Below are 25061 nucleotides of genomic sequence, written 5' to 3' on the forward strand. Positions count from 1 at the left end.
CAACGCCAAATAAGCTACCCTGCGCAATTAGTGGTTAGTGTTAAGCAGCTGGTGGCCGAGTGTGAGTCAGATTCCACACAGCTCCATCATGGTCGGTGTCGTTCCGACTCTGCAGCAACTTTCTTTAGACAGCTCCATGTGTCTGATGTACCGTAGTGCAGTAGGTAGATGAGGGTCACCAAAAATGCATGCGGAGTCTTGCACTACGGTCATGCCAGTCTTGATAACTTCCTACAAGGTTTTCTCATCACGATGTGTCACACTATAGCCCGGCCTGTTTGGGACCGAGGTCTGCGGAAGCGGGCTGCGTATAAGGGGAACTCGGCGTTTTGCCCGCAATTTGTGTTTTGGCCGCTCCCCGTTCATCAGCCCGTTTTTCACGTAGTGCGCGGTCGTGCAAGGCAGACATTTCGGTGGGATTTTTTTTACGTTTTTCGCTAAGGCCTCGTTCGCTTCATGGAGAATGAGCCCCCGGAAGAATTCCTCCCGTAATATCGGCTAACCGGCGCGGAACCATGGAACTAAATAGGCCCTATTATGAGACGTCACGATTATAAGTCAAGATGGATAGTATACAGGTGTGGATAAGGAGAGCTAAAAGGCAAGATAAGACCCCCTTGCTAGAAGAGTCGGTTCATGCCATTGCCATGGTCGTCGAGGTCTCACCCGTAGTGATTATATCAGTAGTACATATCCCATCATTCTTGAAAGGCATGTGTAAGCTCATCAATCTCGCGTATAGGATCGACGGTACACAGCAAAAGAGATCCACCAAGGCCGAGAATGGGAAGGGGAGATAGAGTCACCGCGTTGATTCCGCATCTAGTGACTAAATATATCTGATAGATATAGACCGACAAAATATATATGTTGACAGATTATGTAGCAATTTCCAAATATTTGTATTTTGAGAGTAGATCGTAGTCGTAGCCAAAGAGGCCCAAAGTTTCAAAACATTAGAGCGTGTCAAATTAAAACGGCATTGCAGGCAATAATGTAACGTAATGAAGATGAGCACGCACGTTCAATTGGCAAGTCCGCAAGTGGGTATGTACGTAAAATATGGGCGTGGCAACATTTGCATGCATGTGGGTATTTTCCTAGTTTCCCAGGGCTTAAAATATACTACTCGTTGAGCTATGCCCCTTTCCCATGCGGTCCAGCCAGCCGCTTTGCTTGCACGCACGAGGAGGAGAGGAGGAAGCCGCCATCTCTGAACTCTGAAGTCGGGACGACCCTGTTCCCGTGCCGTCCTGACCTGCTGCTGCTGCCTTTGCTTTGCACGGGATGCACGCTGCTCCTCTTCTCATCCTCTCCTCCGCGCGCGCCCCCCTTTGCTTTGCACGCTGCTCCTCTCCTCTCCTCTCCTCTCCTCCACGTGGCGCCCATCGTCCGTGTCATAGGCCTGTTCGGTTGGCTGGTTGGTATTATTACTGGTTCGTTTACGTGAGAAAAAAATACTTCTGGCTAGTTTATTAGAACAATATCCATGTAAGAGGACTGGTCAGTCCAGCCAACCAACCGGCCCCAGCCGAACACGGATTTACCAGTCCCCGTCCTCGTGTCGGCCCCTCTGGCCCGTGCACTGTGCAGTGGCTGAGACCCGCCACCACCTGTCGCAGTCAAGCAGCCCAGCCGGCAGGCATATTTTCGGCGCACCAATTCAACACACTTTTAGTAGAATCCCGATATACAATACGCCTAACCCAGTGGGAAGTGGCTACCATGGACTAGCGCATCATTAGGTAGTAGAGATGAAAACGGATCGGATATGGACGGATATCACCGATATTATATTTGTTTTCATATTTTTGTCCGGATTCGAATTCGAATACGGATAGTGTCAACTATGTCAGATAGGATACGATTGGATATCGACATCATAAATATGCGATTTGAGTATTCGGATACGGATACGGTATCGGATGTTGGATATCTGGACTCGGATACGGACAGATCTCAACCCCTCTAAACGGATTCGGTTTCGAATACGGTTGGAAAATATCCGTACCGTTTTCATCCCTACTGGGTAGTAGTAGAATAAGTAGCTTGAGCTCGCGAGACCTGCGGACTGCGGTTCAGCTCAGCATGCTTTAAGACTCCATGCTTAGGCCATGTTTAGATTGCAAGTTTTTTTACTCTTTCTCTATCACATTAAATCTTTGGACATATGTATAGAGTATTAAATGTAGATAAAAAAATAACTAATTACACAGTTTGATTGTAAATTACGAGACGAATCTTTTGAGCCTAGTTAGACCATGATTGGACAACAATTGTCAAATACAAATGAAAGTGCTATAATGTCAAATACTGATTCCTAACCCCAATCTAAACAATGCCTTAGCATTATTTTACCGGAACCCGGATACCAGAACAGCCTATAAGAGCAGGCTCTGTTTGATACACACTAACTAAATTTCATTGTTGTAATGTCGGTGTGTTTTCTATATGAATGTGGTCAACGTTAAGAGAAATTTAAGTTAAGACAAAACTAAAACGATATATATTTTTAAATCAACAAATATAGTATTTGAGAAGTGGCATAATGTGGTAGAACCGTCTAATCTAATGCCTCCTAGGAGTACTCGTCTTCTATTAGACACTAAGTACTCGAGGGATGACACCAAATTGCGCGGTTTCGTCGAGCACACCCTAAGGGAGAACAAAAAAAAATCCACATTTTTTAATCATGATCACAAATGAGAGAATAAAGCTTACATCATTATTAATCATTTCTTACATCATTTTTCATGCAACATCAGAGTATAATATTTATTGTTATAATAGCATAATATAAACATGTGAACAGACTTACAGCGAAAATAAACATTTATTTATGACATGGTGAAGTATTGATATATAAACTATGACAATAGATTATAAAACTTTCATTTATAAAAAATATTTAGTGAGAGTTATAAATAAAGACTATGATCGTAGCGTAAAGGAATCCTCTCTGAGTCCACTAGAATGAATCCGCACATAAGGTCAGCTCTAGCATCCACCTGTCACCTGCAACAGGGAGAAATAAAATCCTGAGTACTCAATTGTACTCAGCAAGACTTATTCGACAGGAGAAAATAAAAGACTCCAAAGATATGCAAGGCTATCTGGCTTGTGGGTTTATTACATCTGCAGCGTCCTTATATTCAATTTTATTAGCAGTCATCATTAGTTCATTAACTAACCATTCTATATAAATACCTGTGCTACTTTCAAGCAGGTGGTAAGCAATCAGATTTTCTTTTATCATCTTTCATCTTACAGTTCTTATTACGGTGCTAGAGTGTAGACAAGTCGTACCGACACGGCAACGATTCGCGAATCAATGAGCCTAGCTAGGTACCCCGAAACACACGCCCCGCTTGTACCCCAGGTACAGGTAGGACCAACCCACTACCCTCCTGTCACGGGGTCTAGGTCCCCGTCTAAACTTAGACTCCAAACCCCGTCTCTGAGTCCCGGACTCAGTGCGGTGCAAGGATCTCCACCCAAAAATCACCTAGAAAGTCGGTCCGAAAAGAGCCGAAACCCATGACAAGAGAGTAACAAGTTTTTCCAGCGTCCATACCCAAGTATGTGCTCGGGATAATAAATCTGCGACTTGCCTAGCGTCCATTACAACGGTTGGTCCTTAACCGACACAGACAGGGAAAACTGTGTAACCAAGCTATGTCCCGTTGGTCGCAGGACACAACCTCTTACACCCACCAATACCCAAACCATATCCCTGCCCGGTCTCCATTTTTCCTTTCCACCATTTATATATTCCAAATGATAATAATACAGTAATATATTTCCTATCTCTCGCGAGTGATAGGCAATCACTCAATTTCTACCGGAGTCATGTAGCATAGCAATCTACACGATCCTGTCATACTAGTAAGACTCATAGGATAAAGATATATATGCAAGTGAGTTTCATTCAACTCCTTAAAACTTAATGCACAAATATAATTTAAAGTGCAGAAAAGTAGGGGTTATGCACCGGGGCTTGTCTGGGTAAAATATAACCAAAAGTAAGTATTCCATCTTTGTGTTCTGATCCCTAGCACCATCTTTTCAGCTACTCCATTTGATACCATCGATCCACCGCCATTCCTATCATGATATGCAATGCGATGCATAGATGATGCAACAGTTAATTAACCAGGCAACAATAACTCAAAACAGAGTACATACTACGAACTAACAAGCTAGCTCTAATGACTAACACACTAATCTACGTATCAACATCGTCGAGAAAGATGTCATTTCCTAACAAGTGTTTTAGTTATACAATTCCAAGGTGTTTCTTTATTCTATTCTATCGATTTACTTTATTCGAAATAGGGCATCATTATCTATCTAGCAAACTAATTATTTTAGAGCTACAAAAATTACAGTGAGCAGCTAATAATATTAGTAATTTACTATAAAATTTTCAGAGTCAATACTATCACTGATTTATCACGAAAATTCCTACAAGTTCATATTTTAACACTATTAAGCACGTTAAAATAATTAGAGCAACCCTGAAAACATTTTAAAACTAGATTAACCAAATACGCTAATAGATAGATCATGGTTTTAGAAACTTAACAAAATTAGTTTCATAATTTTAGGACAACCACACAAATTTATATTGATTTTACAAATTTATATCTCAAACTAAATTAACAATTGCTTAGAAAACAAAAGGGGCCAGCGGCCACCTATTCGGCCAGCGGCCCAAGGCGGGAGTCCGCGCACACACGGCCCAGTCGTGGTGACAGTCCGGGCAGCGTGGCTCAGCCCACAAGCGCGCGCGCGGCCTACTGGCTAGGCGCGGCCCAGCGGCACAAGGCTGGCCTAGACAGGGCGCGCGGCGCAAGCGGCCCAGGCGAGGCGCGGAGCAGGCCGCGGTCGCGGAGGCGCAGGGCGAGCGGCCCAACAGGGCGGCCCACGCGGCGTGGCCCAGGCACGGCGCGTATTTTTGTAGAAAGGACCCCGCGCTTTTCTCTATTCAACCCGAGATCCAGAGCACTATTTATATGAGTCACGTAATTTACATCTAAAACCCTATATTAGTTCCTATTCACACTTTCTCACCTGCCCTCTCTCCCCAAAAGCAGAGCACGGAGCAGAGGCACTGGCCGGCAGCGACGGAGGCGGTGCGCAGGGGCAGCGAGGGCGGCCACGGAGACGGAACGACGTGGGGAGGGGCGCCGACCACGATCGGACCCGGACCCGGACCTGGCCGCGGCGCGGACTGAGGCGGGGCACCGAACGGCAGCCACACATGGCCGCGGTAGGGAAGGCGGCGTGCCGAAATCCGGCCAGGAAGGAGGGCCGGCCACGCGCGGGGATTGACGGCCCGACCACGGACGACGGCATTTCCAGCCGCACTCGTGGGCGGCAACGGCTCGGTCGGCGTGTGGGGCGGCGCGGGTGCCAGCACGAGGTCACCCGGAAGCAGCGGTTTTAGCGCGGGGCCGAGGGGCGCTCGCATGCGCGGTGGCCCGGGCGACGCGGGCGGCCACGGCGCACCGGGGTGGGCTGCGCAGCGACGGCGCGTGTACAGGAGGAGGAGGGCTGCAGGACCGGGGCGGGTGGCGGCCCATGCCTGGCGATGGCCAAGGCGGCCAGGGGCGGCGTGCGTCGGAGGCCCGGCAATTGCGGGTGCAGGCGCGCCGACAGCGAGGTGACTGTGGCGCGGTTGTCCCGGCGAGGCGCAGCGGCGTAGGAGTATGGGAGGGCAGCGCTGTGGCTTGCGCGCGCTCGCGAGGGGGAAAAAGAGTCGGCCACGGGCGGGGGCACACGGCAGCTGCGCAACGGCTGGAGCTCGTGCGGTAGCGGGACAGTGAGGCGGTGCGGAGCTCGGTGCGGACGAGGCGTGGGGAGCAGGCCAAGGCGACGCGGGCGCTGCCACGGTGGGCACTCGGCTTGGCAGAGGCAAAGAGCAGAGAGCACAAGCCTTCGCAGCTCGTCCGCCAAGGCTACACCAACGTCGGCTTTCAAGACCAGAGGGGCGGCGCTGTGCTCTGAGCGGCAGCTGGCGAGCGTGGCGAGCGTCTTCTTGCAGCTGCTTGGCGCTGCCGTAGCACAGGGTGACGGGACGAGGCGAGCAGGCAGTGGTGCGGCGTGTAGCGGGGGAGGTAAAACTGGGCACAAGTGCACGCGAGCCACATGCCGACAGCAGCAGTGCAAGGCATGTGAGGTAGCGCGGCCAGCACAAGCGGGCGCAGACGTGCGCGGGCAAGCAGACAGCAGCCAGCCAGCAACAGCGCGCCAGTGACCAGCAGCGCCAGCTCACTCTAGTTCGCAGGAGCTGCCCGTGGCCGGACCATACAGGCAGCTGGGGTGCACGGCTGCTGGTGGTGTGCATGTGTTTTGCCAAAATATATAAATAATTATGTAATTACAAATATGTCATTATTTCTTTATCACTAACATCTATACACATATGCATATATTTATTGTATGTTTAAACGTATACTTATCTATAGAAATACACTCGGAAAGAAATAAGTTTGTACACTACTTTAATTAATATAGCAACATGTTTATCAAAACGAAATACATGAGTGTATATATACCTATATATATTTCTCTATCAGTTTACTAATTTAGACAATTAGCAATATCTAAGCACAAAAAAAATTTCAACAAAGCTCAAATTTAATTTAGATTCAAAAGCTATATATATATATATAACGTTATATTTAATAATGTATTTTATTTCATTCTATTTTTGAGTTCTCTTCTACTCTAATCTTTCTCTAATTTATTATTAACAAGTTAATAATTACATGTTTAGTGCTAAAAGAGCTCTTGTAAGTAACACCGGAGGTGTTACACATAATGTTCCATCCATTCAAAAATGTAGGCAATTTTAATTTTTTCTAAATTCAAATTCCTCTAGCTTTGACTAGGTTTGTATGAAAATGCACCAGCATCTACAACATTATGTTAGTTCCGTTAAATCCACCGAATTATTTCTTGATACTGCATTACTTGATTTTGCATATATTAATATATATTTTTTTAGTAAATTGCACGGCTGGTCCTTAAAGTATTGGGCAGATTTCGTCTAGGTCCTCAAACTACGAAATCGCACATTTGGTTCCCTAATGTATTTAAGTGATCTCACCTAGGTCCAAAATAGACACGAGGAGGGTTAGAAACTGACGTGGTCATCCATGTGAACGTGATTTAAGCGTGGACATGGCGTATGGCGGCAACAGAGGCGGCGGATGACGGCAACGTGGTGGCGGCGCAATTGATGGACGACTGAGGCCTGCCCGCGCCTGCGCATGTGAGCGACGGCGACGTAGAGCATCGCACGACCAAGTGGAGGCGGTGGTACGGTAGCAATGGCCGTGCGCAACGAGGCAGCGATGTCCGAGTGCATGCCCACGGCGGCCTGGGCGCGAGGCAGAGCGACGACTCTCGTCTGCAGCAGCGTGCACGCGGCTTGCCACCTCGCCCCGCGTGGGCAAGAATGAGGAGTAGCGTTGCGCTGCTCTGCTCTTCCTCTCTGCCCTGTTCTAGATCCCCGCCATTGACGCCGACGAGCACCATACATGCACCATGTGCGCGTGCATCAGCCACGTCCGGCACCTGGTTGCACCATGCGGAGTACCGGAGCATGCAGGCGTCGAGCCAAACAATGGCGTCTGTTCGGAGCACGTAAAGGCACCGCACGTGGGACTGCGCGGACTGGATGCACCGCACGCGCCATCGTCGTCGGACATGATGCCACCGCCCGAGCCGCGCCCATCGCTGCAGTTTCCACCACTGGACCTCAATGACGGATGCGATGGCTGTGGTTTGAGCGCTGCGCCATCGCGGTGGCCGGGGCAAGATCCGGCCACGCGAGATCCAGACCTCGGCCATCGCCGGCGCGTCGTCGTCTCCATCCGCGGCGCTCAGGCGTCTCCACCCATGGCCTCGCGCGCGGGAGGTCTCGCGGCCACGCGCGAGCCACGATCCACGGCGGCACGAGGTCCTGCCAGCGGTCGCTCGAGCAAGGCTCCGCGGTGGGCGTGAGGTCCCGCGGCCGCACGCGAGCGAGGTCCCGTCGACGGTCATGACGATCCGCGGCGAGTTTGGCGTGCGCCCTCTTGCTCATCAACCACCTCCTGGAGCTGCTCGAGTGCCTCGACGTCAACGCCACGAACAGCAACGGCGTTCCAACGACGCCGACGCCGCCAGACTAGTGGTGGCTGCGAAGGAGTCCGACCAGAGCGACCTGGTGGATCGTGGACCTAAGAGAACCGGCTGCCACCGCGGACGAGCGGGGCAACAAGCTAGCGCTCGCGTTCTTCTCTGCGCCGCCAGCCATGAACGACACCTGGGTCATGTTCCCATTAGAATCGGACGCCTACGCCGCCGCCTCGGAGCCAGCGGTGACCTCGGTGTGGCAGAAGCCGGCGGTAGAGCCCGGGAAGGCGGAGTGGGAGACTGGGAGCTAGCGCTGGTGGAGATGGCGAGCCTAGGAAAGCGGAGTGGGAAGCTGGGAGCTAGCGCCGGAGACGGAGGAGGAAGACGAGCAAGGGGAAAGAGCCATGTCACCTTAAATCGTCCACGTGGACGGCTACGTCAACTTCTAACCCTCCTCGTATATATTTTAAACCTAAATGAGATCACTTAAATACATTAAGGAGACAAACGTGCCATTTCGTAGTTTGAGGGCTCAGATGAAATCCGTCTAATACTTTGAGGACCGGCCGCGCAATTTACTCTATATTTTTCTAAAAACTTGCTCAAAGTTAGTGAAATTTGACTTCGACCAAAACTAAACAGATCTACTGTTATAGTCAGGAAGGAAAATCAAGGAAAAATTCGAATCATTTTGAAAACAGGGGAAATGATATTTAGGGTGAAAAGTATTCAGTCTATACTGTTATAATCTACTGTTATATCTCAGGATGAAAATTAAAGATAAAAGGAAAAGTTTGAAATGGTCCGAGGTGCTTTCCACCAAATATTTTCTCTCCTTTAGATATCCCTCCAAATCTCGCATCGTTTGTACACGTCTAAATGTCTAAATAAAATGAGATAAAGTATAAACCCGGAGAGCGAAATGCAAGAAAGGCCATTGCAAAAGCGCCCCTCACCTCCCGGACCGCTTCCCCTGAGCTGAGCTGCTACCTAACAAGAACTTCCACACCACTTGCCCACCCTCTCTCTCTCTCTCTCTCTCTCTCTCTCTTTTCTCTCTGGATTCTGCCGGCTCTCCCTCGAGCTCATCGAATCCTACATGGAGAACGCCGAGGGACCTTCCCCGGACTCCGGCAATCATGCGGTGAGATTCATCGGCCCTCCTTTGCCCTACTCCCCTGAGATTTCCCCCCCTCCATTTCTCGTACAGTTTTTGGCTCATGCTTCTGCCAATTCCTTGCTTCGCGTGCGAAGACTACGCGGCACCGATTCCCACCTACTTGTTCTCATCCGCTTGGATTTAAATTGGAGCTTCAATTTTTACAGCTAAAACTCCAAAGATGCGACCTTTGCTGGTGAATTGTGGCCGAGCTGGCGAATCTTTGTTCTGCTATTTTGCGCTTCGTTTTTTCCCCCCTTCTTCTATTTCTCTTTTTTGGCAAACTAGATTAGGACCGGAAGATCGAATATTTCCTGCTTTGCTTCATCAGGCAGTGTTCCCTCGGCAGTGACTAATTGCTCTTGTTTGCCTAACTTGACTTCCTGCCACTGTGTCACATGAGCTAAAATTGGACTATATTCTATTTTGAGGCCCTTTACCTTTCTGACGAAACTGCTGTAGTGTATCACTTTTCTAAATTTCCATGTACCAAGTAACTCTGTGATTATGTCCACCACAAGTATAGTTGTAGAATTCAATTGCGTGCATGTTTAGCTCAACATGTTCTGACTAATGTAATACCAGAAATTCAAAAAAAAAAAAACTAATGTAATACCAGGCCAGATTCAGCATCTGACCGCGTGAATTCTCTAGATTACTCCTTAAAAACTAGCATTTTAAATTTACGATATTTCCATGTGGTTGTGCCGTTGTCAAGCAATAGGAATTAGGGATACCAATAGAAGATTTAATGGCCATGTTTCAGTTGAGAATGAGAGGAGTGATATGAGCTCGATGAGGTGTCATGGGTAAATGAAGCCCCTCTTTCATGGAAGTAATGGGGACTCCTCTTCTTTTCGTCTCACTCATTTACCAAGCTTTGTCTGGCTTATTTGACCATGGTTGCTGGATGTATTGTCTACTTGATTGTGTAGGCACTGGTTCAGGATGGCAATGCCCAAACTACACCTGGGCATAATTCGCGAAGGCCAAACCTTTCTTTGCAAATACCAGCTAGGACCTTGGATACCAGTATACCGACTTCGACAAGAGTTACTATATCCTCCAGCCCCAGTTCAACGAGAGTGGGTTTGCCACCGAGACCTAATTCAACGAGAACAAAATCATCTATCAAGAACATCAATCCTCAGAATAGTTTCAGAGCAAGGAGTTCAGCCCAGGAAGGTGATCGAGTGGTCCTTCTAAATCCTGGGACGTCATCTGAAGGGCAGCAGGATAACCCAACCACAGCAAGATCGTTTTCTTTTAGAAAGGTCATTAACTCATTATCGGCAAAAAGGACTCATTCTCTTCCAGTAACGCCTGTAGGAACTACTGACAAGGCTGCATCTCCTGCAAATCAATTAGATACCCTGCCAACTACATCTGTAAGTACATATATTTTTCTGATAAGCTGTGCCCATAAATAGTCTACTACTAGTGCATTAAGATGTTTTTTTACACTACTAACAGAATGAAGGAGTTGAAGCAAAAATTAGGCGCTCGCTTTCAGTACCAGGAAATCGCAAAAACAGAAGTTTGAGGAGGGCAGATTCAATAGGTGTCATCCGTGTGATACCAACAACCCCACGACCTGTGCCAGTTGATGCAACCACATCGAACGATGTAATTGAAGAAACAATTGATGGTATAAACTCTTACAATCCTCTACTATGATAACTACATAAATTGAATCTTGCTTCAAAAAAGCACCATGTGCTCATCTGAGTACATTGTTGAGTTCTTTATAGTCCCTGAAGATGGAGGTGAAGATATTCCTGAAGAAGAGGCAGTCTGCAGAATTTGTTTTGTTGAGCTCAACGAAGGAGGGGAAACACTTAAAATGGAGTGCAGCTGCAAAGGAGAACTTGCCCTTGCACACCAAGATTGTGCTGTCAAATGGTTTAGCATCAAGGGAAACAAGATATGTGATGTCTGCAAACAAGAAGTTCAGAATCTGCCAGTGACGTTACTGAGAATACCAACTCAAACTGCAAACAGGCGGGTAGCAAATGCTGCTCAGCAGAGAGCAGCTCAACAATACAGGTAAGATTAGCTTTGTCCAAAAAATAAAATAAGTCAAAGATAGTTGAGAGAGAGGGAGACGGAGAGGGTTCTATCATGCTACATTGATGGACCTATGATGTTTTTACTGCTATCATAATATGGAGATACAACTGTACAATTTGACTTCAGTTCCTAACAGATTTTGGCAGGACATTCCAATTCTGGTGATGGTTAGCATGCTTGCGTACTTCTGTTTCTTGGAACAACTTCTGGTTTGTGTCCCTTGCTTACTTCATTTACTAGTGCATTTGAATGTTCAACTGTACTTCTCTTTCCGTTTCTTTTGTAACATTGTCTTTCATTGGAACAGGTTACTGATTTGCAGTCACGTGCACTGGCAATTTCATTGCCTTTCTCATGTGTGTTAGGCCTCCTATCTTCAATGATAGCATCAACTATGGGTGATCAATTGTACCCTCATCATTTACCTTTCATGCTGTTATAATAAGCACTTGCAGTGTAAAAAAAAACTAGTTATTTTATAGAGAAAGGTAGAAGTCATTTCAGTGTTTAGTAAGAGATTAGAGACTTAAGGTATAGTACTTCACCATTATCTGCCCCCATCTGTAACAAGTGCTAAGGAAACAGCGTACTTGATTTAAGTATTTGTGCAGATAACTAAAACTAAATTGCACCTGTTTTTTTTCTCTTAGGGTTGAATTTATGTTATTTGGTGAACTTCTCTTGTTACTTTAAAAGTGTAAAACCCATATTTTCTTTGCTCCAACAGTGTCGAAGAGCTATCTATGGGCCTATGCTTCATTCCAGTTTGCTATCGTTATCCTGTTTGCTCATATCTTCTACAATGTGGTACGAAACTCCTCTTGGGTGACATCTATTGCAGATAAGTATTTGTGTGATGCTGACTATTGACTTGTGATCACATGCAGTTGAGAGTGCATCCAGTCCTTGCAGTCTTACTCTCCTCATTCACTGGGTTCGGTATTGCTATTAGTACGAACTCTCTGCTAGTAGAGTATTTGAGGTGGAGAGCTAGGAGGAATCACCGTTTAGCTCAGCAGGCTGCCAATGCTGCACAGCATCAAGAATCTGAGAATGATGGTGCAAATGACAACAATGGTGCTCGGCAGCAAGGGCACGATGCAAATTCTGGGAACAATGCTGTATGATGATTCAGGTTTGTCAGCAGCAAATTTAAGTAGTGGTTTCTCTTCTTTTTTCTCGAGCAGTGCAAAAATTCCCATGATCTGTGCGAATGCATGCTAATATGCTCACCTCCTATCTTAATGTTATCTTTTTGCAGATTATGAAATGTTATGGGTGTGAACAGCTGTCTGTACAGTAAGTTTAGCTCATTCAACTCGGCACCAGTCACAAGAAGCTGAAACCTGGAAAAACATATATCTTCATATGCCACGTGGAGGGTGCTCACGGATATAGTTATTATACATCACGCAGAGATGAACCAAAACATGATATGTTTGTGTATTATTAGTCTACTAGTAGTTTGACACCAAATGTATGGGTTATTCATTTTAAGGTTAATAGATCTGATATTACAGAAGTAGTGTACATCGCTAAGCGTGTGCAGCATATAGTTGGGACTTGAGAGCATATCCCCATATATAGAATTATAGATATACGTAAATAAATGAAGTGTAGCTTTCTAGTATTGAGGTTTGCTAGTCAGCACGGAAGAAATATTCAGATTGAATTGTGATACAACTGTCTCAACTGAGAACCACAGAATTGATGCAATGCGAGCGATTGAAATACACTAGTGATGTTGGTTCCCTAGAAGATGCTTGTTCTGAAGGTTCTATTAGTAAAGCCATCTACTGGCAACATGTATGAATTTGGCAGACACTTGAACTTCTTCCAGCACAGATCTTACAAGGCACTTTGTTCAGCAGACCAGATGAGAAGTATTATCGCTTATCAATGACAGTAATAAGCTCATTTGATTTATTTTATCCAAATCTCAGATTTGTAAGGATCAAATTGCCCAAACTCCAAACTTTTTCCTTCAATGTTTTGAGAGTTCTAATAAATTCAGCGAGATCAGATAAACATTATTATAGCATGCAGTACATCTTGCTCTAGGAAATAAATTTGCAACTGATAGAATCAACTGCAGAAAAATCCGATCCCTTCTAATTGGATAACGAAGTGGAGTGGTTGTGGATAACCTACTGATTGCAAAAGGCTTTCTTGATTTTTTTTATAAAGCTTCCCAATTGCGTGTGTTAGTGTGCTACGGATGCTGAAACTGCTCAACGACAACAGTTAGTACTACCTCCACAAACTGAGCATCGGTTACCCCATTCCATCGTCCTCTTCGGTGGCGCCGGCGCCCACGCCACCGAACCCTCTTCCAGCTTCCTTCCACCCAAGCACGCCAGCCACCCATAGCCCATCGTCGCCGTAGTCCTCCTCCCCCCCCCCCCCCCCCCGTTGTACTGAGATTGGATTGGATCAGAGTGGACTGTGTCGGGTACTCGGGTTGGGTCCAGTCCTTTCGCTGGTAACGAAACTTGCTTGGATGGATTGGTTTAACTTGTTGCCAGCAATCAAATTCATTTCCCCACTCCTTTCTCTGCGTCAGTAGGTTGCGGTTGCGGAATCCTCTCCTGCGCGGCACACACTGAGTCCTATCCGCCCCTGTTGCAGTTTTGCGGAAGGCAATGGTGGGGTTCGGATGGAGAGTCGGCTCAAAGTTGCAGAGATGGGGCTCGAGCTGCCTCCGGGGCTTCTCTTCTGCTGCAGTTCCGTCTCAGCTGGAGGTGACTATCCATCTATGCTATCTTGAATTCTTTCTAGCAGCAACCAGCATCCACGAATCATGATGTCTAGATGGTTTTTTCTGGCTGCACAGACTACTTCTACTACAATTGCAACGTCTACCATGACTTAACTAAAAAAGGAAGAAGCTTGGACATTTTTTTCTGACTCAATTTACCTAGTCCTTGTTTAAGGTAGACATGGACACGGCGAGCTGCATTGCTGGCTTTCATGAGTTGCTGGTGCTTTTCAGAATGTTGGATTCATCGGACTTGGAAACATGGGCTCCCATATGGCAAGGAATTTGATCACGGCTGGATATAAAGTGACTGTTCATGATATGTAAGTTCCTGCCTATCCTTACATATACTGTTCATGATATGGGTCACAGAGTTCATTGTTTTTTTTTTCTTCTGGTTCTTATTCGATAACATTGAATCTATCTATCAGAAATGAAAATTCCATGAAGAAATTCTCAGACGATGGAATCCCCACAAAACAATCTCCACTTGAAGTATCAGAGTCGAGTGATGTCATAATTACCATGCTTCCTTCATCTACTCATGTAAGTAGATTGTTTCTGTAACTCCCATTCTTGTCAATTCAATTCTTGATCCACCATTTGGATCATGACATCAGAAGTAGACGGTAATTATCCTTCTGTGTAGCATGTTCTATATCCAACCATCTTTACAAATATATAGCTTGTTTCCTGGAACTTTGATTTAGGATATTCAGAGATGCTTTTCAGGTTTTAGATGTATACAATGGACCCAATGGTTTACTTTGCGGGGGCGAACGCCTGGGACCATGGTTATATGTAGATTCATCAACAGTTGATCCACAAACATCAAGAAAGATATCGACAGACATCTCAAGATGCCATTTAAAAGAAAAGAAAGGTTAAGTTCCACCATATAACATTGGAGCCATAATCTACTATTTGCAATTGTCAATTAAAAACTTCAACTGAGTTTAAATGAATGCTGCAAAATTAATTATTTCTGTTACTGGCATCAATTAATACTATGTTCAGGTTACGCTGAAAGCCCTATGATTCTGGATGCTCCGGTGTCCGGAGGTGTTCCTGCTGCAGAAGCTGGCAAGCTAACTTTCATGGTATTATTCTTGGTTCTCGTCATAACTCTAGCTGTTCGGTCAGACTAAAAAACTATTACATTAATATAGAAGAAATTGATCTTTATTTTTTTTGTTTCAAGCAATGATATACAGGTGGGTGGTCTTGAGGAAGCATATTTAGCAGCCAAGCCCTTACTTCTCGCAATGGGGAAAAAGGCAATCTACTGTGGTGGGGCTGGAAATGGCTCGGCAAGTTTTATTAACCTTCATTCTTCACCAAAAAAAATTGTGTGACGATGATTCTGACTCACTCTTGATATTGGGTATTTAAGGCTGCAAAGATATGTAACAACATGGCAATGGCAATCAGCATGCTTGGGGTCTCCGAGGCCTTGGCTCTTGGTCAGAACCTTGGGATCAAAGCAACCACTCTTACAGACATTTTCAACTGTTCAAGCGCTCGCTGCTGGAGTAGGTATTGTCTCTGCTCATCTTATTGCCAGTCTAAGCTGCTGTGACTTCAGAATTTGCTTCCTAAAGAATTGGAAGTGTAACAACCATGATTCAGTTGGGTGTCATGAACTATGGAGATTAAGTTTTTAGCTTTAGCTCGTATGTTGCATCATCTGAATTTTAAGTGGTTTTCTTTTCTGTTGATTTCAACAGTGATACATATAATCCAGTTCCTGGAGTTATGGAAGGTGTTCCATCATCAAGGAATTATAGCGGTGGTTTCACTTCCAAACTAACGGTACAGATTGACACAAATGTTTCCTCGATCAAATTCTACTGTAGAATATTAGGTAGATTACTTCACATTGATAAGGATGAGTTGATGTGTCTAAAAAGATACTCTTATGAATACAAGTGAGTTGCTTGGGAACAGTGTTTACTAGTAGTATTTAATAGCTTGTACTAATAAGTTAGCTTGTGTGGAGTATAGTATCAGATTAAACTTTAACCATGGTTTACATCCCTCTGCTGCAGGCTAAAGATTTGGATTTGGCCATGGCTTGTGCATCTGGAGTCGGCTTCAAATGCCCCATGGGTTCCGAGGCACTTGAAATGTAATACATTTTCCCCCTCTTTTTCATTCTTTTCATGAGATAAGACTTGGTAGAAGATGTTACCCCCTCTCCACTGCTTTGCAACTAAGCTGGTGCTCTCTGCAGTTACCGAAAGCTGTGCGAGGATGGCTGTGAACTCAAAGACTTCTCGTGTGCATTCCGACATCACTATGCTGGCAAGGATGAAGAGTGATCTTGAAGTTACGCTGCAAATTTTCCTCCTTTGAAAATCAATAAAACAAATAAAGTTATTGGAATGCTTACAGTGTAAGCTGTGTAGCGTTATATCAGGAGGCAGAGACATGGTTGTTGAGCTGTAGTGATGATCTGATCACCTTTGTAAAACTGTTATTGGCTTGCTTCTAGGCAATCGGGCAATAGACTGTTCTGGGACAGATTCAACAACCATGAGCCAAGAACTGCCAATTTCCAGCATTTCCGTTTCTGTTGTTACCAACAAAATTGAGATGAGTTGATCTGAGCTACTCCATCCGTCCAGGAAAGAATGCAATATTTGCATAGTGTCATGGTTTTATATCTTAAATTTGATCAATTATAGATAAAAGAATATCAATATTTATGATATCAAATATATATCATTAGATTAATTACGAAATATATTTTTATAATAAATTATTTTGGAGACGTAAATGTAAATAGTATTTACTAAAAATTTGGTTCTAACATGAACTACTCTTCTTTCGACGGTAGAAATTTGGTTCAACATGAACTACTCTTCTTTTGACGGTAGGCAACCTGTTCGGTTGGCTGGTTTGTATCGTTGCTGGTTTGTGAAGAAGTACTGCTGGCTGGTTTATGTGAGAGAAAAATACTGTTCTAACTGGAAATTTACGATCGTTTACGACAAGCCACAGCCAAACGAACAGGCTGAGGTACTACATAGTTGCATTCTTCTTTTGATAGTATGCAACATGTAGATGTATTCTTTTCTGTACGGAGGGAGCATGTGCATCAGAATATCAGGCCATGTTTAGTTCCCCATTCCAAATTTTGACACTATGCAAAAAGAAGATTTCCCATCACATCAAACTTGCGGTATATGTATGGAGTACTAAATGTTGACGAAATTAAAAACTAATTGCTCAGTTTTGTTGTATTTTGCGAGACGAACGTTTTGAGCCTAATTAGTCAACGTTTAGACAATTATTAACAAATAAAAACAAAACGACATTGTACCTACAGTGTCGCTACAGTGTTTCAGCGGCGCAGAGTCGGGCGAACTAAACGCGGCCAAACATCCCGGCTCCCGTCGAGGTAAGAAGTGGAGCGTGTGTAGTAGACTTTGTTTAGATTGTAAGTTTTTTCATTTTCTCTCTTACATTAAATTTTTGAACATATGTATGGAGTATTAAATATAGATAAAAAAGTAATTAATTACACAGTTTATTGTAAATTACGAGACGAATCTTTTAAGCCTAGTTAGACCATGATTAAACAATAATTGTCAAATACAAACGAAAGTGCTACAGTACCCGATACTTATTTCTAAGACTCATCTAGACAAGGCCTAGTTGCAGTTTGTTGCGCGACGGCTCCAACGAAGAACTACTGCAGCAAGCGCCGGATTCCTAACACTGGCCTATTTGCAGTTTGTTGCGCGACGGCTCCAACGAAGAACCACTGCAGCAAGCGCCGGGCCGACGGCTGCGGCGGCCGCCGAGGGCGGTGGTGCGGGCGAATCTAAACCCAGCTATAACCAATAGTCCAATACACAACGGCACGAGTACTAGCCTACTCCTCCTAGTACTGGTAGGTCCCAGGAGAAAAAGAAGGGGCCTACTTGGAAAGGTGAACAGCCGCTCTCCCCGAGATCCAAACCCCCACACCCGCGCCGCCGGCGACGGAGGGAGGAGGCGATGCACGGCCGGCCGCGGCGCCCCGCCAAGCCTGAGGACGAGGAGGTGGCGTCAGCGAAAGCCGCCAAGCTCCGGGACCTCCAGGCCCAGGTCCTGCACAATCACCATGCCCGCACGTAAGCTGCCGCCCGCCCGTACTACACCCTCTCCCCTCTCCTTGCTCCGCCTAGCACTGGTCGATTCTGGCAACCTATAGGATTAGCATGATAGAGCTTCGGTTAGCTCTCATGGCTTGGCGAATTTTCCTGCGGAGGAAAGATGCAAATTTTATTGCTCCGTTCACGCTGTGTTGCCCTGCTTCTTTCTTGAAGCTATGAAGGCCCGCGGTTGCCTCATTGTTCAATTGGAGATCCTCATTACCTGGCCTGGTGCATATCATTGCAAATTATCGGTCGCTTAATCAGTCATAAAAAAAAGAAACATTGGATGTCATATCCCAGTTGCAATTTCACCTCTCTTTTCCTTGTCCGACAAAGTAAAAGATCCCAAATTCAATCTTCCAGAGTAGTGCTTAATAACACACTGGACTTATTTAAACAATGGCTGGGGCCTGTAGGTACACTAAGGAGGCAATTGGGCTGAGCTTCAAGCTGCTCGAGATAAATCCAGAGGCCTACACCGCATGGAACTACCGGAAGCTTGCGTTTCAGCACAATGTTTTGGAGCTTTCTGACCCGGAGGCCATCAAGTCTGCTGTTGATGATGAGCTGAAAGTGGTTAGTTCTCTGATCCATCAACACTCTTGTATCAATTAGAAGTAGAGCTTTTATGTTTTTGTGCTTTAGTCGTTCCTGGCACCCATTGCAATTGCCTACTTAGATGATGCTCAAATTTGGAATTTTCGAAGGTTGAGGTTGCTTTAAGGCAGAACCCAAAGTCCTATGGGGCTTGGTATCACCGGAAGTGGTTGCTAAGCCAAAAGCTAGCACCTGTGGATTTCAAACGTGAGTTTGGCCTCTTGGATAAACTGTTGAAGGTGGGCGCCAGGAATTTCCATGGATGGAATTACCGAAGGTAGGTTTCTGTTGTTGGAGATTACAGTCAAGATAGTCTGCTTGGATTGATTCCCCCTTTTTACAGGTTCCTTGCAAGATTCATGGGTGTGCCAGATGAGGATGAGCTAAAGTATACGATGGATAAAATCAGCGACAACTTTAGTAATTACTCAGCATGGCATAATCGTAGGTATACAATTGTTATTTATGGTCATTCTTTCTGTATAATATTGTTTATGGCGTTCTTTCTAAATGCTTACTCTGACTCTTTCATATGTCCATGTGGTGATGTTAGAATTTTTTTGTTCTAAAAAAAACTATACTTGGTGATGATGGATGATTAATGAAAACAAGTGTAATCAATAACAGTCATTTGAGTGAGAAATGTAGTCTGCTCCACCTTTAATTTTTGGCTATAGTGAAATAAGCACTAATTACTGGCAAACTTAGCTGCCACTTTATAGCAATGTGATTGCATTTCATATTTTCATATTAAACAGCAGATGAAAACGATGTGTTTAGTCTTTTGTAATTTGTACTGTAAATTGATATGCTGCTTTCTTCCTGTAATTGGCAAAGGATATTTCAATTGCCTTGTATGACCCTTTGGTCCTATTTGCCTCATTGTGTCGTATTGTGTTTACTTGTTGGTTTTGGTACCAATCTTGAAATAATATATTTGCTGCAATTTCATTCTCATTCACCTTTTTGGCAGTATACTTCTGTCCAACCTACTAATCCAGCAGAACAAAGGTTTTGAGTCAAAGCAGAAGATTTTTTCCGAGGAGTTTGAACTTGTTACTCAAGCTCTTTTTACGGATCCGAGTGACCAAAGTGGATGGTTCTATCACCTCTGGCTTTTAGCTCAAACGTCTAGTCCAGATAACCCACAGCTGATTGCTTCGTGGCCTTCTAGTGCTGCAAAGCTCACTTCCTCTTTGATCAAGGAAAAAGATGAGCAGCACACACTGTCATCTATCTGGTCAAGGGCTGTACCCATTGTTCTTTATTTTAATGAGCCTGTCAAAGGATTAAATCAATCAAGTGTGAACTTAAAGTCTGATTTGGAGTTTGATAAGGATATTCAATGGAGGCCCCTCACAATGGCAGACTCTGGGTATTCTAACTGTTGGGCGACATATCTCCAAATTACAAATGAATGTAGTAGCAGTTTGCAGGAATATTCTGTTGAAGTGAGCTTACCCTGCTCGGATGACATTGTGTCTAGAAGTGGCTCTAATTACAGTTGTCCTGTGCATTTTACATTTAACATTGAATTGATCAGCAACAACACATCCCAGGGTTTAGATCTATTTGACAAGCCAGTTGCCTGGAATTGCTCAGAATCATTCCCGTCTCATGGAAACCGCGATCCTATCCCTTTTGATCTGCTAAAGATCACTAGTGCTTTGGTAGAACAGGACACAAATTGGCATTTTGAAAGACTATCTGAGGAGATAGATCTTTTCAGAGAGTTACCTGATGACAATAGGTTAGGCTCTAAATTCATTCTGAAGCTGTTTTTTCATAATTATAACCTCATTCCCATAACATACTCTCTTTTCCAGCAACTTTGGGAAGTTGACATTAGCCCGGCTATTGCTTGCTTGTGCTGCTATAAAATCCCGTGGAAGATCTCTAACTGAAAGGAAGGGATACTGTGAAGAGGCACTGGGGCTCTTCACTGACTTGATTCACCTGGATCCATCTCATAAGCAGTACTATGAGGATGAACGGAGCTTAGTCCTGATGGATAAGGTAGCGTAAAGCATATTTGAAGGGACTTTGCTAAGGGATAATGCGCTGCTGTCTAACTTAACTTTTTCTTGCAGTTAACATGTGACATGGAGACTTTCATGAAGCACTGTTCAGTTCAGGTTCAACCAAATTCAGCTCCCCTGAATCATGTGCAACTTTGCAGATTGTCTTTAACACGCATTGGATTTGCTGAACGCCTGTTGTGGGTTCAAATGCTGGACCTAAGCCGTAATAGCCTTAGATCAGTCGAAGGTTAGCATTTGAATCATCTCTCTTATGTCCACTTCAAGAAAAGAAATTATGATATTTTAACAGTGTAACAAGGCCTGCGAATTAGCTTCTCAAATGCAGTTGGCCTCCAATAGCTTCTCAAATGCAGTTGCAGAACTGATAACTATATTAAACTAATTTCTATTTATGAGATAATTGGCTTAGTCATTTGCAAATGCCTGAAGGATAAGATTTGAGAAATGGTGGCTTTGGCATGCTAACTTTTTGTTCTTTTAAGGTTTGGAGGCTTTGCAGCACCTTGCGTTCTTGAACATCAGCAACAACCAGATCAGTAGTTTCACAGCACTTGAACCCCTTACGAAGATAATCTCATTGAAAGTTCTGGATTTATCCTTCAACAAAATTGGAGCTCATTCAATTGACACAACACGGTATATCTGCTCGTCTCCATTCTCACACAAAATCGAATCAAGTGAAGCTTTTGAAGAGTACCAGAAAGTAAATATCAACGTGGAGGAATACTGGGATGCTATACTGTTCTTCAGATCTCTGAAGTTGGCACAGCTTGATATCAAAGGAAATGCAGTTGCCAGCAAGGAGAACTTCAGAACTCTTGTCATGACGCACATTCATTGTCTAAAATGGTTTGATGGTGAAGATGTCAATTAATTGATGGCTTTCACTTAAGAGTTGTGCAAACTTGGGTAGAGTCATGGCTCACGCTGTAAACTAAATTTTGCTAGAAGCCATTGATTTGCTTCATATGTACTGCTATATTTGTTTAAGCGAATCTGAGACCCAAATATGATGTTACAGAGTTCTGAATTTCCAGGATTGAACTGTCATAGATCATACAATACAAGAAAGAAGATGTTATCTAATTGCATGTTGTTCTACTTTCAGAAATTTTCAAGTTCAAAATAGAATAGAGGTACACTGCTACCATTTACATTTTTGTAGTGAGCGTTGCTCTCTGGCTGAGGTTATCTGTCAATGATGTTGTAATTAAACTTCGGGAGTTTTAATGCAGTTATGTACTACTACAGATTTTCTGTCCCTCTTTACGAGGCTCTTGCTTCTAGTGTTGCAGTCCCAGATTTCACAAGTTCAACAATTTGTAATTTCTGTTGATATGCACTCTTCTGAACTCCTGTTTTTGTTGATAGCTGTAGCTCTGAAATTAATTAAAGACTATGGAAAATTAACTCTACATCATAATAGAAAATAGAAATGCTCATGTGTGAAGTACTTCACAGCTGCATCAAATCTTTCAATACCTGGCCCAATAGTTACCAAACGCACTGTGAAATGACCATGGTAAAAGTTTTCGAATAAACAATTTTCTTCAAAGATGTCAATGAGTACAACCAAAAAGACATGCAGGGCCTCTCTCAGATAACAGAATTGGGCAATTGGCTGCAAACTAAGTCTCAGCGAGACCTAAGAATGTTATAAAGGGTTCATCTATGCTCAATAGCTTAATAACAGAAGCACAATTCATTCCAAACACAGGAGCGACATCTTCTCTTCAACGGAGCTATCAACCTGGCAAGACGACCGGCAGGCGGCCGGGATGAGGATGAGCCCCAGGCAGCGCTGCTCCGTGGGAGTCGAGCAATGGCGGGCGGCGCTGCGGTACTCCACGGCGTCCTGGAGGATGATGTTGCCCTGCTTGTCGATGCAGTGGAACAGGCCGTGGAAGTAGCGGCCGTCGTTGACGCCGATGAGCATCCGCCGGAACAGCAGCTTCCGGAGCTTCGCGACGGCCGGCGAGCTGCTGCCAGCAGCGTCCACGGGCGCAGCGGAGCTGTTACAGTACGCGTCTCCGGAAACCGGGATCGCTTGGGATGGCCCTGGTGGTCCTCCTTCCATTGTGCCAAGAAGGATCCCCCCTCTGGTAGATGAGCATGGCATGTATAACAGGTTAAAGAAAAATTGGATATCTACTGCTGGACTCTGGTTCGCAGAATTAGTAGACAAGAGTTGATGCCTGGTTTACTTAAGAATCTCGATGGGAGGGGTGGATAATTTCTGCAGAAAATCTTGAAGTTGGTAGGTATGATGTTCTAATTGGGTCAGATCCGAATACAGATAGCTTACGCTAGGGTTTGGGGTGCTCGGTTTCGAACAGTAGGAAGGGAGGAGAAGGATCGGGAATACCTGTTGGTGCTCGTCGCCGGCGAAGACGGCGGAGGGCGGCGGCGCTCGCCCGGTCGGCGCCCGAGGAAAGAAAAGGCGAGAGAGAGAGAGAGAGAGAAGGGCCCACTAGAGCCTGGGTTGGACTTGGGCCATGTTTAGTTGCCCTAAATTCCAGAATTTGGCACTATGTAAAAAGAAGATTTCCCGTCACATCAAATTTACGGTACATGCATGGAGTACTATATATTGACGAAATCAAAACCTAATTGCACAGTTTGATTGTACTTTGCGAGACGAACGTTTTGAGTCTAATTAGTCAATAATTGGACAATTATTACCAAATAAAAACAAACAACACTGTAGCTACAGTGTCGCTACAGTCATTCGGGAGGCGCCGAATCTGGTGAACTAAACACGGCCTTGGATTATCCAAAGTCTCTTTGCATTCCTTGGACTATTTAACTGGACCTGCAGTCCAGACTTGAGTGGATAGTTGGTCGGGCCAAAATCCAAGACCCAATTTGGACATCAATAATGATACGCCCCCAGCGACGTTTCGAAATGCGTCGTCACCGCCAACCCCATCTGTCCTCTGTGTTGTCACCGCGCCCAAGTCCGATCTTTGCATGCCGCCGCCTTCGCCTCCACCCGTCCCCTTTGCGTCGTCGCGCCCGCTCCACCTTGCCCTCTACGCATCGACGCCCAACTCCGTGCAATGTCGCCTTCTACGTGCCGCCGAGCTCCGCGTTGTCGGCGAGCTCTATGTTACCGAGATCCACGCCACGGGCAAGCTCCATGTACCGCCATCGAGCTCTGCGTGCCGATGAGCTTCTGTTTGCCATGTTGATCTGAAAAGCCTAGTTGCAAACCCATGTTTTGAATGTTTTATATGTTTTGGGCATATGTTGCAGGTGCTTCAGGCGTATGTTGCAGGTGTTGTATTGCAAGGAGATGTTGCTCTAAAAACCGTTTCAATTGTTTCAAGTGTTTCGAGAGCATGTTGCAGGAGCTTCAGGCATATGTTGCAGGTGCTTCAGCGCGTATGTTGCAAGTGTTTGTGTTTACGGATGTTGCAACAGCGATGTTATATATGTTTCGACAATAATCTGGGCATGTTTCAGTAGTACATCGCCGATGTTGCAGCAACATTATTATACATGTTTCAATAGTAATCCGAACATGTTTCATCAGTACATCGTCGATGTTGCAGCGGTGGGCCCCAAGGGAGTCCGTGCGGAAGCCAACATCCTCTGCGCGCCGCTGCCCTCACCCGTCCTCTGCGTCATCGCCGCGCTCCCACCCCGCCCTTTGCGCGCTGCTGCCGCCCTCCCCCTCCCGTTCTCTGCGTTGTCGCCGCGTCCCATGCTGCCCTATGCGAGTCGTCGCCCGGCTCCGTGTGGCGTCGCCTTCTGCGCAATGCTGAGCTCCGCGTCGTCGGCGAGATCAGCGCTCGGACGCTCTGTCCCGAAACATGCGTGCTCCTGTCCTCTACGCACCGATGTCGTGTCCCACCTATACTCTGCGTCGTCGCCGGCCCCAGTGGGAAATAGAGGAGCCGCGGGGTGTCCGGACGAGGGCGTTTGTATGGATGTTCGGATGCTTTTTTTTTTGAAACGAACAGGATGTTCGGATGCTAGTCGTTCCGTTTGGACATGTTGAGTTGTAGACAGAAACAAAGACGAATGGGCAAGGGAGTCACGTCGTGCAAGTTGTGCTTGGCATTGCTGCCATGGAGAAGGACCGGAGCAGGCCGAAGTGCCTCAGCTCGTACCAACGGAGGAAGAAGGTCGGGGGAAAACTATCTAGAGCTAGCATGAGC

General features: G+C 45.3%; 4 protein-coding genes across 9 annotated transcripts; 3 read left to right on the forward strand and 1 right to left on the reverse strand.

Annotated features, from left to right (window-relative positions):
• Nucleotides 1–9125: 9125 nt before the first annotated feature.
• Nucleotides 9126–13039, forward strand: LOC136527393 (uncharacterized). The gene is made up of 9 exons (XM_066520107.1): nucleotides 9126–9271; nucleotides 10222–10674; nucleotides 10760–10934; nucleotides 11038–11332; nucleotides 11493–11565; nucleotides 11664–11754; nucleotides 12084–12163; nucleotides 12244–12491; nucleotides 12618–13039. Exons 1-8 carry the CDS (start codon nucleotides 9227–9229, stop codon nucleotides 12481–12483), a joined length of 1452 nt encoding a protein of 483 aa, XP_066376204.1. The 5' UTR covers nucleotides 9126–9226; the 3' UTR covers nucleotides 12484–12491; nucleotides 12618–13039.
• A 126-nt stretch (nucleotides 13040–13165) lies between these two features.
• On the forward strand, nucleotides 13166–16769 carry LOC136527395 (probable 3-hydroxyisobutyrate dehydrogenase, mitochondrial). Of its 6 annotated transcripts, none has more exons than XM_066520109.1 (11): nucleotides 13166–13838; nucleotides 13920–14097; nucleotides 14349–14437; nucleotides 14546–14660; nucleotides 14847–14997; nucleotides 15132–15214; nucleotides 15329–15424; nucleotides 15508–15650; nucleotides 15842–15926; nucleotides 16163–16242; nucleotides 16348–16769. In XM_066520109.1, the coding sequence occupies exons 2-11, from the start codon at nucleotides 13999–14001 to the stop codon at nucleotides 16433–16435; spliced, it is 1029 nt and encodes a 342-aa protein (XP_066376206.1). In that variant the 5' UTR covers nucleotides 13166–13838; nucleotides 13920–13998; the 3' UTR covers nucleotides 16436–16769. The 6 variants fall into 6 exon arrangements, with proteins under 6 accessions (XP_066376206.1, XP_066376205.1, XP_066376207.1 ...); XM_066520108.1 differs by having other exon boundaries at nucleotides 13923–14097; XM_066520110.1 differs by having other exon boundaries at nucleotides 13985–14097.
• A 1077-nt stretch (nucleotides 16770–17846) lies between these two features.
• LOC136527265 (geranylgeranyl transferase type-2 subunit alpha 1-like) lies at nucleotides 17847–22148 on the forward strand. Its single transcript, XM_066519925.1, has 8 exons — nucleotides 17847–18235; nucleotides 18676–18835; nucleotides 18967–19133; nucleotides 19200–19304; nucleotides 19830–20606; nucleotides 20683–20872; nucleotides 20947–21124; nucleotides 21381–22148. The coding sequence occupies exons 1-8, from the start codon at nucleotides 18120–18122 to the stop codon at nucleotides 21770–21772; spliced, it is 2085 nt and encodes a 694-aa protein (XP_066376022.1). The 5' UTR covers nucleotides 17847–18119; the 3' UTR covers nucleotides 21773–22148.
• Nucleotides 22149–22382: 234 nt separating this feature from the next.
• LOC136529334 (uncharacterized) lies at nucleotides 22383–23380 on the reverse strand. The gene is made up of 2 exons (XM_066522411.1): nucleotides 23264–23380; nucleotides 22383–22997 (listed from the first exon to the last, which is right to left on the reverse strand). The coding sequence occupies exon 2, from the start codon at nucleotides 22973–22975 to the stop codon at nucleotides 22601–22603; it is 375 nt and encodes a 124-aa protein (XP_066378508.1). The 5' UTR covers nucleotides 22976–22997; nucleotides 23264–23380; the 3' UTR covers nucleotides 22383–22600.
• Nucleotides 23381–25061: the final 1681 nt, after the last annotated feature.

The sequence above is a fragment of the Miscanthus floridulus genome, chromosome 19 (genome assembly GCF_019320115.1).
Source record: "Miscanthus floridulus cultivar M001 chromosome 19, ASM1932011v1, whole genome shotgun sequence".
In the NCBI taxonomy this organism is placed as follows: domain Eukaryota; kingdom Viridiplantae; phylum Streptophyta; class Magnoliopsida; order Poales; family Poaceae; genus Miscanthus; species Miscanthus floridulus.